The sequence below is a fragment of the Phoenix dactylifera genome, chromosome 1, assembly GCF_051530095.1.
Source record: "Phoenix dactylifera cultivar Ajwa chromosome 1, Ajwa_hap1_PhDact_Kaust_v1.1, whole genome shotgun sequence".
In the NCBI taxonomy this organism is placed as follows: Eukaryota; Viridiplantae; Streptophyta; class Magnoliopsida; order Arecales; family Arecaceae; genus Phoenix; species Phoenix dactylifera.
Window position 1 is genome coordinate 41,420,241 of NC_143190.1, and position 17,291 is coordinate 41,437,531.

Consider the following 17,291-nt stretch of genomic DNA (forward strand, 5'->3'; position numbering starts at 1 on the left):
TACAGTATGTAGGTCCCACAAAGGAAAGGAAGTCCTAGTCATACTAGGATCATAATTGATTTTAATCTAATTTGACTCAAGCCAAATCTGATTTGGTTGGGGGCAAATTAGACATTTTCACCAAACCAATTTTTGTGTCAATTACGGTTTTACCAATTTCAAATCATATTTGAATTTGGTCAAGCCCAATCTCCATTACTCAATCAAATTGAGTCTAATCAATGATCCAATCACCAATTAACTTCTCCAAGCAACAATTGCTTAGGGCAATCAGTCAATCACATTGACTATTTTACCTCTAGACAATTCTCAATCGTCAATCAGTCATTTGATCAATCCAGAAACTTCTAAGCGTGTGACCTCACAGGTTCGAACCTAAGCCGGTAGTACAAGAACACTTCCTGCACTAATCGAAGTAACCATCTAGCAATGGGACCTGACGACCGGATAGACCGAATAGATGCAAAGCAACATTCTAGAACCTATGGACTATGGTTACCACATAATTCATCCTCTTGACCAGAAAATATCCAGGGTGGGTTCAGAGTCTGTCTACCCTGAAACGATCCATCCGGAAATATGTTTTAATTCAATAAGTCAAGTGATAGAGATTTGACTTTTCCTGGCCAGGGTACTACTTAATTGAAAACACAAGGCATTCACCCTTATTCCTAAGGGAGGTCAATTCCATCTTGATCTGCAACTGACTACCATAAGTACTTAACTGGACCCAGAAATCTTTCGTCGCTGGATTAGAAATCCAGGTAGTCCGGCACCAAAGTACAGTGAGTTGCTTGCAAGCCACCGGTTGCAATCTCAGGTCTAAAGGATACATATACCCATATCCACTCAGAACAACTCTTGACAAAAGAGAGTCCGTCAATTGGTCACGTTCAGTGAACGTATACTACCATTCACCTGTATACCATACTAGTATCTCTATACTCTTTGATTTGGAAGACAACCAACAAATATGATACACAATGACCTACGTCCGATAATACTATTGTCCTACTAATAGTATATCATGCGGTCATGAACATTTAAGGACCTGTGTAACAAAATCATATTTCATTACACAAAGCAGTCCTAAGGACTTCATCACATCGGAGTTTGTGAAGATGTTCTGGTGATGAATAAATACCATATTATTTATAATTGATTCAAATACATTTACAATCAACAATTGATTGGATTTAGGACATAATTTCCAATAGTTAGTAGTGCTCCCAAGACGGAAACTCTAAGGGCGGAAACTCCAGGGATGGAAACCTCGGGTGAACCAAAAATTCAGCCTAGGGAACCATTGAGTGCTTCTCAACTGATGCAAGCAATGATACAACAACTAGCTGCTTCTCAATCAAACATGGTAAGAATGATATTGATGCAGCAACAGCAGCATTTCATGGAACAACAGCAACTGCAGCAGCAACAATTTATTCAATATCAGCAATAATTTATGCAACAACAATTGCAGCAGCAACAGTTGATGCACTATCAGTAGTTGCAGCATCAACAACAGGTGTTTTCTCAGCATCGGTAGGGGGCTGCAATTCAGCAGGAACATTATGTTAGTTTGACGAAATTTAAAAGATTTGCACCTTCAGCTTTTAAAGGCACTGCTGACCCTTTAGAGGCTGAGACTTGGTTAAATGAGACCAAAAAAGTTTTCAATGCCCTGAGATACCTTGATGGGGATAGGGTCACTTTTGCTACATTTATGCTACTGGGGTAAGTGGATACTTGGTGGAATGTAGAAAGTGGAAAGATGGGACAAAATGCTACATCTTTGACTTAGGAAGGATTTAAGAAGATTTTTCTTCAAAAGTATGTCCCTGGAGCATGTGACGACAAGAGTTTTAAGAATTTACTCGATCAGAGCTGGGGAACATGACGGTCGTTGAATATGTTAAAAGTTTGAGCAGCTATCTAGGTATGCTCCTGGACAGGTGGAGAATGAAAGTGAACGAGTTAAGAATCAGACAACAGGTATCCACCTTCGAGTTTTCTTCTTACAAGGATGTGGTTAATAAAGCTTTGGTGGTTGAAGGGGCTTGAATGATACTCAAGAAGAGAGGAAAAGGATTATGAAAAAGAGGAACAGACAAGATGATTTTCAAAATAAGCACGGCAAGAATACTGAATCAATGTCCAAGAAACCAACTACTGCGAATAATAAACAAGTGCTCTAGGGCTCATGCGGCCATGTCATGTGGTCGACCTAGGTATTGGGTTTAGGGCGTGACAGTCTCATCAACAAGTGAATTTGATCTGCCTCAAATCTGGTAATTTAGGGCGGATTAATTTGATTGGTGGGTTGGTTTGACCTGTCTTGTGGCGATGTTGTATATGTTGCTCTACAAATTGGGATTTTGGAAAGTCTTTGGTATATTGTTCGTCTTTGTCCCGTGTAATGTTTTGGGATGGATTAGTTTGGTTGATGGGTGGGTTTGATCTCTTTATTTGCAGTATTTGTACAGAGATCTGCCTTTTACAGATTCATATAGCGGAGGCCAAGTAATTCAGAGAAGGCTTGATTGTAATAGCTTTGAAGTCAATCTCAATTTGCAAATTTGGGAATAGTTCTGGGTGTGAAAATTCATATCTGGCAAGAGCATAAACTTGCTGGAAATATAAAATAATAGGGTCTATAAATGCAATAATCGTGTGTTTGCTGAATCGGGTGTTATAAAATATTCTGTGACTGGGCCGATAAGCTCACTCCTCATCCTGCTTCGTAATTCTTATTCTTAATTGGACATTCTTTCGATTATTATAAAGTTCTCACTAGTTTGTTCCAAGAATTGTCTTTTATTATTTTTACTTTATAAGTAACAGAATACTACCAATACAAGAAATAAAAAAGATAATAAGCATGATGAAGAGAGCAAACTCCGTTTGTGATGTCAAAAAACAAAAAGAAAGAAGAAAATTGCCTGCAAAATGAAATTCATTGCTAGAATAAAATATAAGCAATTACCATTTCTGCTTGCTATGCCTCTTGTGTGCAAACCAAACACATGATCGCTTCACTTTATGCTGATAGACCATCTAGACTTTCCATAATGGTTTAAAACCTTTCTTAGATTTTTTTTATGGGACAATTTGACTGTTTCAACTCATACATCTGAACACGTTGGCCTTTGCCTGAACTAAAATATTTTGTTTGAACCCGAAAATGACTTTCTAGTATCAGATTGATTTCAAACTAGTATTGATTTGAAATGTTTTGGAGACCAAGCTTGCTGAAACAGGCACTATGGATGAAAAATCATGCTTCCTTCCCATCAGTCATAGACTTTTTAGATATTTCTATTTTAGTTTTCACATAAGAAAAGTTTTTACTTTATGTAAGCTACTTTTCACTTTGTGGGAAACGTAGATGTACTTTCCATGAATCTGAATTCAACCCTTACATTGAGTATTTGTTGAAGAAAAATGGAGCAGTAGTTCGAGTTGCATTATTGAAGATCAATAATTTTCAGTACTAGTAATATAAACAAGTTCATGATCGGAAGATATGAAACAAGAAAAGCATTGACGATACATAAAAATCATAAGCAAAGGCTACTCATTTGAAGGCTTGCATGATTTGGAAAAGCAGGAAAACATTCCAAGAAACCTTACTTATCTGTAAGAGGAGTCAGAGCAGGAGGTGATTCAGGTTGTGGGTTAGGGAAAGCAGGGCCCCTTAAAAAAATTTGGAACATGAAGTTCTTATGAAGTGGGTGTGGGAATGAGTTTCATAAGAGACTCTTAAGTAGGTGCCAAACCCTAAAGTAGAAATTTCTGGTTACCAAAGGAAAATAAGGAGTTGCCATCAAGGTGGTAGCCCAGTTGGAACGGGGCGTTTGCTTCCAACCAAGTGGTTCCAGGTTCGAAACGCGCGGGCGTCGATTAAATTCGGGGACCGGATGCTCCACGCCTGGACACGGGGTCTGGAAGCGCTACTGGTCGGCTGGTAGCCTGGGTGGTGCCAGGTGTGACGTACTCACACGAAGGGTCGGGTCGGATAACCGAGCCGGCCCACGGGTGGGGAGGGTATGAGTAAAATAGGTCGGGATGCCCAACACACGACTCGGTTTACCCGCATCGAACATTCTCCTGGCGGGGTGGGGGCCCAGTGGTCGGGGCTGCTACGCGGGGGTGGGCTTGTCCCTTCCTCCCCACTTCCCCTTTTTTAAAGCAAAAAAAAAAAAAAAGGGAAAAAAAGGAGTTTTCTTTTCTTGATCATACCTCTGGCTGTGTAAAATGATACCATTTGACTTCCCCGACAAGATTATCTGTGCTATCAAATATGATTGGTCAAACCCCCCGGTCATCCTGAATATCCACCACCAAGTTACTTTTGCTGTGCATGATCACTTGACTAGAAATATACTGAAAGCATGTCATTATTATTGATGTATATTATTTTTCTATTTGCAATTATTTTCTATTTGGTCTATGGCGGGCGGGCTGTTGGTTTTGTTGAGTTCTTTTTTGTGTTTTCTTTTTTTGGTTATGCGCGCATGCGTGTAGTTGAGTCAGAGAGAGGTTACTTACCAAGGTTGGTGGTGAACTTTTCTTTTCTGGAGTGGAAAGGAGTAATAACCCGCTCCATAAGGGTGGACGGCAAAGAGATTTTTATAATGTATGTTATAAAAGCACATTTGAAAGGAGTAACTTTTCTTCTCTCTCATTCCTGATATCACTAAAGTCTGCACTAACTTTATTTTGACTTGTGTTTGATCTCTCGGTATCTTGGAAATGCTTATTGCTGAATGATTTTTCTTCGCAGTCGCCTGCATCCTTCAAACATGAATCCACTGTTTCCCAGGCTGTGGCGGACATAACTACAGAACCTCGGAAAGTTAACAGTGCACTGAAAGAACCAGGAGTGGATCCCGGATGCTGGTGTTCGCCGTGGTCCCGGGTTTCATTTTATGTTTATTTTTGCTAGTCTTTGGGGGAGATATTTTAATCGTTTAGTATACGGTGAAATGGTCGTCTTTGACGGCATCGGTATCGTTAGACCATTCGCTCGTCGTCGTACTTCTCATTTCAAAGGTCATATCTCCTTCCTTCCCGAAGCTTTTACTTTGATCAGAGGCTAAAGTGACGAAAAGGTCCTTATAGTTAGCAAGGTCTTAGGAACTAGGACGTTACCGATCTCTCCAGATGTCTGAGCGCCGTGTTTGCTTACAATCTTCTATCTCACAAAAATAAAAAAATTATAGTCTATGAAAGATAAGTGGAAGCAGAGCCTTTTTTTTTTTCCTCCGAGTCACTATCTCGATAGATCTGCTGGTTGGGATCCATCGCACCCTCAAGAGAGATCCCAGGTTCAATTCTAGAGCAAGATAGCTACTGTCTTCCTGAGGAAAGAAAAAGAAATTCTCTTTTTATAAATTAAATTTTAGCTTTAATACTTGACATGTTCTGTAGAAGATTCAATTGTAAAAATTAAGCAGATTGAATATGTGTTCTATATGACTGACTGCTTATCATTGTCACAGACACATGTATGATTGCAGGAGAGATTTCAAGCATAATTTTTCCAATATACTATCTTTTTTCGAATGGTGCACTATCTACGCATCCATACTTGTTGAGATTCTCTAATTGAGCCTTGTTATCTTGTAGTTTTCATATTCCCCTCCAGTACTATTAGAATATAAACTATAGGTAAAAAGTAAAATTGGTGCACCACATCATATGTGGTTGCACTAGAAATGTGCAATGGATACTTAGAAGATTATGAGATCAACTTCATTTGCACTTGCTGTGATTGTAGATGTCTAGAATATAATTTATTTCTTTTTAAACAATGGTAAAGCTTAGTCCAATGAAAACCATTTATCCAACTTAATTGTCAAGTGTGTACTAAATAATTAAAATTTTTATTTACATATGAACACCAGCCAATGATTTTCTATGTTCAAATGTTTACAATTTAAGGAACTATAGATGAATATCTACAATAATTACTATTTTGGTGCCTTATGTAAAGAACTTTGTTATAATAACTAAATGTAGTGTTTATTTATATGAATAACTAACAGCACTATAATTTTAGTGATGCCCAATAATCACAAGCGAAGTTATTAATATTTTAGGTATTTATTTCTTAAGGGAATGGCTCACATAGCAACTTAATGCATAAAATACTTATAAGTAGCTAGGAAGAATTGAGTGGTACCAGGTTAATCGACTTGTTAGGATATACTTGCATGATGTTCGCATTTCCAAAACATCTCAAGAGGCTTTATTTTTTGTTGCTAACCATTAAGTAGTAAATTTTGCTTATAATCATAATCTATTAACATTACTGGATTCAACATGTTCGAGAAGAAATAAACTTCTAATTCTGATCCCACACAATGGATTTGAAATCATTAATTTAGGTTCAACTTCAATATGTTGTTGTGGAAATCCTCAAAAACCAACTCTCCCCAAGTACAATGCCATGTGGGCATTGCGCTTGAACTCTTGCACCAATTCACTTTGTAGTCTTTTTTTTTTTAATTTATTTTTATTTGAGAAATAATTTACCCAGTATATTCTTCTATCATATACACTCTTATCCTCCTGCAACTTACTCAAGTGGGTATTCCAGCCTAAACACTTGAAACAAAAAGAAGGGATATCTTTAGTAATTTGGCACCATGACTCGGTCAAAGTCTAATGAGTCGGAGCCGCAGGTCAATACAATCATTTGTTAAATTTTTTTAAAAATATATCATTTTAACAAACATCTCTATTTTATCTAAAGATGCTTTTGAAGAGCCAGAAAGTATTTTTTGGCCCTCAAAAAGCTCTTCCAAATGGGGCTTTAGTCAAGCGGCTATTCCATTCTAAACACTTGAAATCAAAAGATGGGATATTTTTAGTAATCTGGCACCTTGACTTAGTCAAAGTCTAATGAGTCGAGTCTCGAGTCAATAAAATCATTCGTCAAATTTTAAAAAAAATATATCATTTTTCCTGAGTATTTCTACTTCCTCCCCTTATCCTCAGTTCTATGCCTGTTTTCCATCTCACAGCGTTGCAACCATGGCTCTTCCCCAAACCCCGTCTCCCTTTCCTTCCCCTTCCTTCTCTCTCCTCCTGTTCCTCCTCGTCTTAGCTCTCCAAACCCCTCTCTCCTTCTCAGTTGACACCATCTCTGCCAACTCCTCCATCTCAGGGGACCAGCAGCTAACCTCCAAAGGAGGCAACTTTGTTCTGGGCTTCTTCTCTCCAAGTAACTCCTCCAAATACTACATAGGCATTTGGTACAAAAAAGTCTCCAAGCTTACCTCCGTCTGGGTAGCCAACAGAGAAACCCCTGTCTCAGACAAGACCAAATCCGAGCTCAGGCTCTCTGACGATGGAAACTTGGTTCTCTTCAACGAGTCCAAAGCCCAAATCTGGTCCACTAACGCCAGCATCTCCGCCAAATCCACTGTAGCGGTTCTCCAAGACTCTGGAAACCTTGTGCTTGCAGATGGCTCCAACTCCTCCAGGATGTTGATCTTGTGGCAGAGCATCGACCACCCCACCCATACCTGGCTCCCCGGAGGCAAGCTCGGCCTGAACAAGGTGACTAAACAGAACCAGCGCCTCATCTCCTGGAGGAGCTCAGCTGACCCAGCTCCTGGGATCTTCTCCCTTGAGCTCGACCCCAATGGAAGCAGCCAGTACTTCATTCAGTGGAATAAGTCTTTCTCGTACTGGTCTAGTGGGACTTGGAATGGAAAAATCTTTAGTGGGGTGCCGGAGATGACGGCGAATTATAACTACGACTTCAAATACGTTAACGATGATGACGAGAGCTACTTCACTTACTCTGTTAAATATCCCTCGGTCATCTCGAGGTTTGTAATGGACTTCTCGGGGCGGATCCAGCAGTTGACATGGATGGAAGATTCCCAAGAATGGATACTGTTCTGGGCCCAGCCGAGAGCGCTGTGCGAAGTGTATTCTCTCTGCGGGCCGTTCGGGAGCTGCAGCGAGAGCAGTGGGACATTCTGCAAATGCGTCAAGGGTTTTGTGGCACGGAACCAGACCGAATGGGATTTGCAGGATCAAACAGGGGGTTGCGTGAGGAGAACTCCATTACAGTGCGGTAGCAACAACTCGGCGAATGTCGGGAAAGATAAGTTTTATCCGATGGATAGTATGAGGTTGCCAGAAAATGCTCAGAATTTAGATGCTGGGAGTGCTGAAGATTGTGCATCAGCCTGTTTGAATAATTGCTCTTGTACCGCTTACTCATTTAGTAGTGGATGTTCCGTGTGGTACGGGGATTTGATCAATCTACAGGAGCAATACAGTGGAACGAATGGAGGAACCCTTTACCTCCGGCTGGCTGCTTCGGAGCTGCCGGACTCCACGAACAAGAAGGGAACGGTCGTCGGGGCCGTCGCCGGTGCGGTTGCGGGCTTGGTAGTTTGTGTAGTTATCGTATGGGTGTTGATCTGGAGGCGCCGGAAGAAGCGAATGATTCGTGCTGCGAAAGCAGTAGGGAGAGCCCTGGTGCCATTCAGATACAGCGACCTGCAGTATTTCACCAAGAACTTCTCGGAGAAATTGGGTGGAGGAGGTTTCGGTTCGGTGTTCAAGGGGTTCTTGCCGAATTCGACCGCCATAGCTGTAAAGAAGCTTGAAGGCCTTCACCTACATGGAGAGAAGCAGTTCCGGTCCGAGGTGAGCACGATTGGAACGGTGCAGCATGTGAACCTGGTTCGACTTCTTGGGTTTTGCTCCGAAGGCGCCAAAAGGTTGCTGGTTTATGAATTCATGCCAAAGGGTTCTCTGGATACCCAGCTGTTCCAGAACAATTCCATGGTCTTGGACTGGAACACGAGGTACCGAATTGCTCTTGGAACTGCTAGAGGATTGGTTTATCTCCACGAGAAGTGCAGGGACTGCATTATACACTGCGATATAAAGCCAGAAAACATTCTACTGGATGCGTCCTTCGTTCCAAAAGTGGCAGACTTCGGTTTGGCAAAGCTTGTAGGCCGGGATTTCAGCCGAGTATTGACTACGATGAGAGGAACAAGAGGCTATCTCGCACCTGAATGGATAACTGGGGTAGCCATCACTGCCAAAGCTGACGTCTACAGCTACGGGATGATGCTTTTGGAAATTATATCTGGCCGGAGAAACTCGGAGCAGACAGAGGAAGGGAAAGCTGCATTTTTTCCCGCATTAGCTGCGACCAAACTCGCTCAAGGGGATATTGGAAGCTTGGCAGATCATAGATTGGGTGATGATGTGAGTGTCGAAGAGCTTGAAAGAGCTTGCAAAGTTGCTTGTTGGTGCATTCAGGATGATGAAAGATCCAGGCCAACGATGGGACTGGTTGTTCAAATTTTAGAGGGATTTCTAGAAATTAGCATGCCCCCTATTCCAAGATCACTTCAAGTTCTTGCGGAAAGCCCAGAGAACATAAATTTCTTCTCAGACTTGTCATCGAATCAAAGTTCCCGGACACGGAGTGCCACTTCTACCGGCTCTCAAGTTAAAAGCACAGCATCGAGGAGTTCTAATGTATGAAGATGCCCAAGACTTTCCAAGCTCCGCATACCATCTAAGTGAGTCCACTTTATATTTTTCCAGTAGTATCGCAAAGCAGTAGCTTCATGCCCCGTCTATGAAGTGTTGAATGTTCTTTTAGCATTAAGTAATTGGTATACTAATCATGGTCAAGGTGTCATGTTCTCAGATGTGAAGTTCCACACCCTTCATGTCCTCATGTAATTGAGTGAAGAATAACATGAATCTTCGAATTTTCCATATAATGTAAGTCCCAGTATTGCCCGTGCATATTCCATTATTTTTAATTTGCCATACCTTGGCATATGTTCTCTGGTTTTGATGGCTGTAGAAGCTACTATTGGGCATTAGTCTTAGTTGTTTTATGGAAGCTTGAATTTGCAGGATGGCATGCACAAACTCTTTTGAGAAATCATTTCAGTATTTTTATGCATTATCTCTCACATTTCATTCATTGAATGGTCATCCACCATCATTTCCTTGTTCTTGGCAAATCTTCAGAAGAATGCTGCTGAATGTAGTAGACTGCATGCATAGTTGCCCTCAGGAGCCCTACTGTGTTTGCTTTGCTGGATTGCTATCACTGAATTTAGACTTGTAATGTTCATTTGAGATACGTTCAGACTTTTGTTAAAACTTCTGCTCTCAGAGTCGTAATAACCAAACCTGCCCTCACTACTTCGTATTAATATTATGTTTCCATCTAGCGCTATTGAAACCATAGGAAATATGTGAAGAATCTGGGCTATTTGAAAAGAGCGCAACAGCATAATTTTGTAAAAATAGATCGTCTATCTGGACTGTTGTTCTCAGAAATGCTTTCTCCATGATCTCTTCTTGGAATATTTTATCCTCCCCCAAAAACAGATCAGCGTTTCTGAATCTTATTGCTGCCCTGCAAGCCTTGATGTAGTATTTTCTGTTTTTGAGGTCATTATTGCTCTCAATGAAACTTTAAACATATTTCTCCAGCAACTTTTGTTTCTTCTTTGGTGCTTGAAAATCTTTCTTGATTTGCTTAATGAAGTAAAAGAAAAGGTGAAGGATAAGATGAAGCAGATGAAACAGTTGGCATGGGTGCAAGGATTCCAGGCATGGATACTGTCCTGGTCCCAAAGGAGAGTGCAATGCCAAAGTGTACGCTCTCCATGGGCCGTTCGGGAGCTGCGATAAGATCATCTTGCCATATGCAACTGCATGAAGGAGTTTGGAATCAGAGCTATTAGGATGGGGAGAATCAAATAGGCGGGTGTGTGAGGAACATGCCATTGCAGTGCAGCAGCAATAGCTTTGCCAATGTGGAGCTAGGAAAGTTCCACGGGAAGTTGATAGCCAGTCCCTCCATTAACCGGACTCTCTGTTGATTTGAGCCTTAATATCCGGTCCAAGTTTCAGTATTTCTGTGATTCCCAGACCCTCCCACCTATTATAACTCTAAAAAGATTAAGATAACCCTCATCCCATCGGATTCGCGTTGTATCTTTCAAAGAATGATTGATCTTCTTTCACAACATCAACCGTTGGATAGCTCCTTGCATAGATATCAAAGCCTTCCAAATTCTCTCATTCATCCATTTGCACAGCTCTCAAAGCAATTGTTGCACGATTCAATAGTGGATTCACGTGAAGGAAGGCACGAAAGATACAACTCCGGTCCCATCTCATAATACCTCTTCACCTTGTTTTCAAGAAGGCAACGGCAACGGGTTCCCGAGCTCAACCCCTCTACCTAGTCTTCTTCCCATTCTTAGTGAGTAGTCAAAATTTAGATACTGAAAGTGTTGTCGATTGTGAATTAACTTACTTGAAGATATAACAACCAAGGACTTTATCCAAAAAGTCTAGCCAAAGGATGCTATTTGAATTCCTTGATCCTATATATATAAGTACCTAAGATCTACCCAATGCATAGTTGATGTGCGAGTAAATATATGTCTCCACGAATTCTCACATACTTTTCTCATTTGAGCACTTCTTGCTTGACAAAAGGTCCAAATCTATTCTTATCCCATCATGAGTACTACAAATCTAATCATAAATACCAATTTCAGCCTATTGTCGACCGAAATAGGAATGTGCTATCATATCCTCTAATCTGTGTGGGTTGTGGGTCTAGATCCACTCTAATACTATTTGTAACAATATAGAATCTCACCTAAAAGGCTAGCCAAAAGGTAATATTTGGGTTTCTTGGTCTTGTATAAGTATCCAAGGTATATTCAGTGCATAGCCGATGAGGAACTAAGCACATATCTGTATGGGTCCTCACATTGTGGGTAGCCATTCAAATTTTTTTATGATGCTAAGGTTGTTTTTGTGTTATTAATTTTGTAAGCACTAACTGATATATTAAGGCTTACATGCCACTTAGGATTGGAAACGGGCAGGCTGGGCCATGCCATGCCCTAACTCGAGCCCTACTTGAAATTTTTTGAGGCTTTGGGCTAAGCTTAAACCCAAAAATTTTGGAAAAAACCATACCTGAACCCAGCCCGAGCCTAGATCTGGGCCCGACCTGAACCTAATTGGACCATCCTGAATTACACGTTTGGGTCAAAAGCTGGGCTAGCCTGATATTGAAGAGTCGCAAAGTAATTTGAGGTAAATGTTACCGAACACTTTTGGATGTTCCAATGCCCAACCTAGAGAAGAAGACCCTAAAATCACCAAACAAAGCAAAACAAAATAGGAAAAACACGAAGACAAAGCAAATGGTCAAGGAGGACTGAAGCCCGAGGAGAAAATAATCAACGGAGTGATAATGGCATAAGGTACGAAATTAGAAAATGGAAACCCTAGGTAGGAGAAGAAAATGGACACGTTCATCATAGGGCGAGGAGAGAGCATACTTGGGGTAGAGTTGCGGATGCAGAGAGGGAAGAAGGGGAGGGAGATATTTTGAGATTTCGTGGTGTGGAGGATGTACTGGTCCTGTAGGTCAGTCCATAAACACACAAAAAAAAGATAAAGATGCTCTCCAACTTGATGAAGCATGGAAGAAGAGAATAGAAGAGAAGAGGGATTTATTCGATCAAAACAAAAGAGAATAGAAGTGAATAGAAGTGCCGGAACCATGCTTTAAGGATGGATGCTAGGCATGGTTGGCTCGTCACCATGTTGGAGGATCCATTCTATGTGCGTGAACTACTCCACTACCAGTGGCAAGCATGGCCAGTGCAGATTCATGCGGGCAAGTGACAGTTGGGCAGTGCCAGTCGTGGCCCACAGGGTAGTTGGCGTGAGATCCTCACTCATGGTACTCATGGTTGGCATGGGTTGGTGCTTGGGGTTGTGCCAACCTACAAGAAAAGGCATGAATAGGAGGCATGCCTTGGCCAGGCACCATTGTGGGGATGGAGTTTGGCTCACATTAGTGGCGAGCAGACTTGCAGCTAGAGCATGGCTCCAGGATTATATGAACGTGGCACTTGTTGGTTCAGTGATTTGATGGTCCATGGGTGCCGATGGTTTTAGCAAGTATGGGGCTCGAGTGGCTGGGCACTAGCTGCAAGATGCGGCATAGATATGAACGTGACCGGATCTGGCTCAGACAAGAGGCATTGGTGCTGGCTGGGCTAGGGCGTCAGGCATGACACGCACTACATGGGCATGTGTGTGCAAATATGGCCTGTGGTGTGCACACTAGGCGCATAGTCGTGTGTACACCAGGCACTTAGTTGTGCATACACCTGGCAATGACGCATTGGAGGAAAGAATAGGTGCATGGTATATAGGCCATTGGCGCAGGAGGTGTTTAGGCCAAAGACAGCAAGGCCGCAGGAGCAAGCCCCAAGCGGGCAGGCTTTGGGCATGCTAGATGTGGGCGTGCAAGGTGCAAGACTTGGGCTCGGACAGGTGAAAGCAGGGCTCCTAGGCATGGCACATTAACTTGGGTGCTCCTAGGCGGAGGCCAAGTTCTAGGTGGCTAATTGATTTGGGCACACTAGCATATAGGCCACAGCTGCACAGCTGCACTTAGGCGCGTTGACTGTAGGGGTCTGCGGACTCGCAGGCCGCATGTTTGCACCCTTGACGTCCCTTTGTTCATGCTTCATAGTGTAAAAGAATCCAAAATTGAGAAAGAGAACCAAGATGAAGGTGCTTCGAAATGAGATGTCAGAAGCAGCTAATTTCATTGTTCTCGAGCAAGAAAGAACTCATGATCAGGCTGCCTATTAGGGTCATGATCTGATCTTTGCGAACATGTCCCCTTGCAAAGCGAGCAGTAGTTTCCTCCAGAGTTCTTAATCTTTCTGTAAGTATTTCTGAAGTGTCAAAAATGTACCATCTATCAAAACAGATCCAGCGGACTCCTTAGGACGGAACAGCACTCACCCTACAAAGAGTGAATGTAAAGAGATGACTTGAGAAAAGAAATTTTACATCAGAAATTACATGCATATACTGTAATGCTGTTCTAGTTTGTGAAGCTGTCTGCATTATTTTTATTCATCATAATCGGAAAATCAACAATTCAGTTGGGCTTCGAACTGGATTTATATAAATTTAATATTTTGTATGTCCAAGCCCGGCCCATGATCATCTCTAAATTCAGCATCCATGCACATCTGATAGCAATTAGATCTTTTCCTGCCACGACTCTGTATACTTCCAATATTTTTCCTGGTTTTTGGGCAAATGAAGGAAGCATTCTCCCTCCCGATACGCTTATGGTTTTTTATCTGGCTGGGCAACCGAGATGCATCAATAAAAGTGCGAGCTTGCCTCTCATCATGTTCAGCATCTTGATTTGTTACGATTGCCGGATCATCACTTACCTTAAAATGCTGGTTGCTGGAGTTGTTGTCCTCGATACCACCATCTTTGCTGAACTCTTGCACATCCATTGACATTTTCGTGCTGTCGATACAATTTGCAAAATAGTTTAGAGACTGAGATCTCATGTGGGGTGATTTGATGTTTCTCTCATTCATGTGGACTTTTGTTTGATCTCTCGGTATCTTGGTAATGCGCATTGCTGAATGATTTCTTTTTGCAGTCGTCTGCATCCTTCAAACATGAATCCACGGTTTCCCAGACTTTGGCGGACATAACTACAGAACCTCGGGAAGCTAACAGTGCACTGAAAGAACCAGGAGTGGATCCCGGATGCTGGTGTTTGTCGTGGTCCCGGGTTTCATTTTATGTTTAGTTTTGCTAGTCTTCGGAGGAGATATTTTATAATTCTTCGAAGATCGTTTGGTATACGGCGAGGTGGTCGCCTTTGACGGCATCGGTATCGTTAGACTATTCGCTCGTCGTCGTACTTCTCATTTCAAGGGCCATCCGTGAACACCTCCAACTCAGAAGGAGGAGAGAGAGAGAGAGTCGCATCAGGAGAGAGAGAGAGAGAGAGTCGCATCAACATTCGTGCGATCTGTGAGGCATTACGTCGAACAAGTGTGCGACGTGAAGATGACCGGAAGCGAGGGGAAGGGGAAGGAGCTTTTGGAGGCGGGGCGTCAGATCCCTCCTAGTGCGGTAAAGGGCCCGTCATGGGCGGAGGTGACTAGGGGTCCGATGAGGCAGGCGTTGTGGACCGATGACCGGATTTCCGACGAAGAGCTGGGAGTACTGCAGAGAACGTTCACGGAGGTTTTTGAGGTGCCCACAGATCTGTTGGAGAAGTCGAGGAGTGCATGGAGGAGCACGACGGTATTTATGTGGAGCATTGGGAGAAAGGTTCTGGTCGAATGGGTGGCGCGAGAGGTGCGTCGGAGGGGTAACCTAGCTTATGAGATCGAGTGCTTCACCATGTCGGATGGTGTCCTTGCCATCCGATTTGCTCGCGAGGAGGACCGAGAAGCCGCCCTGGTGAGTGGCCCGTGGCTGGTGGCCGGGCAATTATTTGTCATGGAGAAATGGAGGCCGAACTACATTACCGGATCGTCCAAATCTGGTAGAGTGGTGGTGTGGCTACGACTTCCCCGGTTGCCACTTGATTATTGGGAGGAGATAATACTCCGTTTGGCAGCGAAGGCAGGGAGGCCGTTGGCTCTGGATGGAGCCACGGATCAGGGGAAGAAGCGGGGATTCGCAAGGGTGAAGATAGAGCTGGATATAAGCGTTCCCCTAAAGCCAGGCATGTTCGTCAATGGTAGCTCGGAGGGGTGTGGGGGGAAATTCTGGCAGGCGTTCGTGTACGAAAACCTGCCAGTACGAAAACCTGCCAGAGTATTGTTTCAGATGCGGGCGGGTTGGCCATGGAAGGGTCAATTGCGCCTCAAATACTGCCGCGGTGGGTGGGGAAGAGACAGGAGGAAGCCATCGAGAAGGGAATGATGGAGAAGGAACTAACCTATTGAAGGCTACTATTCCGGTGGGAGGAACGAAGCCTGAGAAGGGGGAACCTTTGCTGTATGGACCTTGGTTGGCCACTCATCGCCTTGGACAAGGGAGGACGCCCAAGGTGGATAGCCGGAAGGGGAGGAAGCCAGCGGTCCCGTCCAGCTCCGGTTCGGCACAGGGCCCCCCTATCTTGGCTCCAAGTCCTACCGGAAAGGGGGTGAGTCAGCCCGTCGCTATGCCGGACTCGGGGGGGTGGCAATATCCATCCAAAGTGGCTCGGCGGAGGTTGCCGGAGAAGGCGAAGGCGGACGACATATCGGGCGGAGGCTTGTCTTCGAACGGCATCCCGATGGAAGGGCGGACCGTTGGGACGATGGTCCCCCATGCGAGCAGGGAGGGGAAGGGCCCAGCGGAGGTCCAGTCGAAGGAGCCTATTGGGCGGAGCCTATCAGATGGTCCGCCGAAGGTGTCCAATGGGCTGGGCCCAAGTGCAAGTGCTATTAAGGAAGGGACGCCTAATGGACTGGGTTCAAGCCAGCTCAAGCCGAGTGGACTCTGCCTTCCCAAGACTTGGTCGACCCAGACTCTGGATGGCCCGGCGTCATCGTCTTCGTTGAGAACTGTGCTTCCGGGGGTGCTGGTTTCGGCAGTCTCCCGTCCGGCGCGAAGGGGGGATGGAGATCGCCGGCGGAGCCGTAGCTCGCCACCACCTTTGGCCGGAACAGGGGATCTCCAGACTGGAGACAAGCAAAGGTACCGGCAGCCGTGGACACCCAAGAAACCTTGGAGGGGTGTGTCTCGGGCAGTGCCGGTGGCGGCGGACTGGCGGAGGCGGACGGCGACGAGGCAGGACTCCGGTGAGGGTGATAAGTCTTTGACCGGACATGGGAGGTGGCCATCGTTGGGTGTAGGGGATGATGGGCTAGGAGTGGGGGACGGCTCTGGCCTTGATGGGAGGACAACGGGCAAGGCAAGCCGGCTGGTACACCCAAATAATGGTGGCGTCGACGGTGGGTCTGGGGAGGCTGGTGCGGAGGTTGCAGGTGCTATCCGGCGCCCACTTTTCCAACCCTCTTCAACGGTTGTGATATCAAAGCCCCTTGACCCTGTAGCGTGCCATTTGGCACAAACAGTGAAGGGAGATCCGTCAGTGGAGAGTCCTATGCAGAGAGGGGAGCATGGTGGTGCTGGAGTTGGCAGAGGGCAGCGGGAGGAGGTAGAGGACCATAAGGAGGGGTCTGTAGACATGGCGTGCCGTTTGGCACAGGGGAACAGTGAAGGTAGGCATTTCCAATTGTTGCTTCAAATGATGGAATCAGCTAAGGGATTAAATACTAATGTCGTGGAGAATGAAGGGGAGAGGAGCTTGAAGGTAGATGTTGGTAGCGGTCTTGGGGGAGTGGACCGTGCCGCCTCATCGAGTGCATCATGAAGGTTATCCTATGGAATTGCCGGGGAGCGGGGAAACCATCCTTTGC

General features: G+C 44.2%; 1 protein-coding gene and 1 pseudogene across 2 annotated transcripts; both read left to right on the forward strand.

Moving 5' to 3' along the window:
• The first annotated feature begins 6,978 nt into the window (after positions 1-6,978).
• Positions 6,979-10,769, forward strand: LOC103700056 (G-type lectin S-receptor-like serine/threonine-protein kinase At2g19130 pseudogene; annotated as a pseudogene). The gene has a single exon (XR_015967407.2). The product of XR_015967407.2 is annotated as a G-type lectin S-receptor-like serine/threonine-protein kinase At2g19130 pseudogene (transcript).
• Positions 10,770-14,940: 4,171 nt separating this feature from the next.
• On the forward strand, positions 14,941-15,807 carry LOC148715276 (uncharacterized). The gene has a single exon (XM_088702939.2). The coding sequence runs from the start codon at positions 14,941-14,943 to the stop codon at positions 15,805-15,807; it is 867 nt and encodes a 288-aa protein (XP_088559065.2).
• Positions 15,808-17,291: the final 1,484 nt, after the last annotated feature.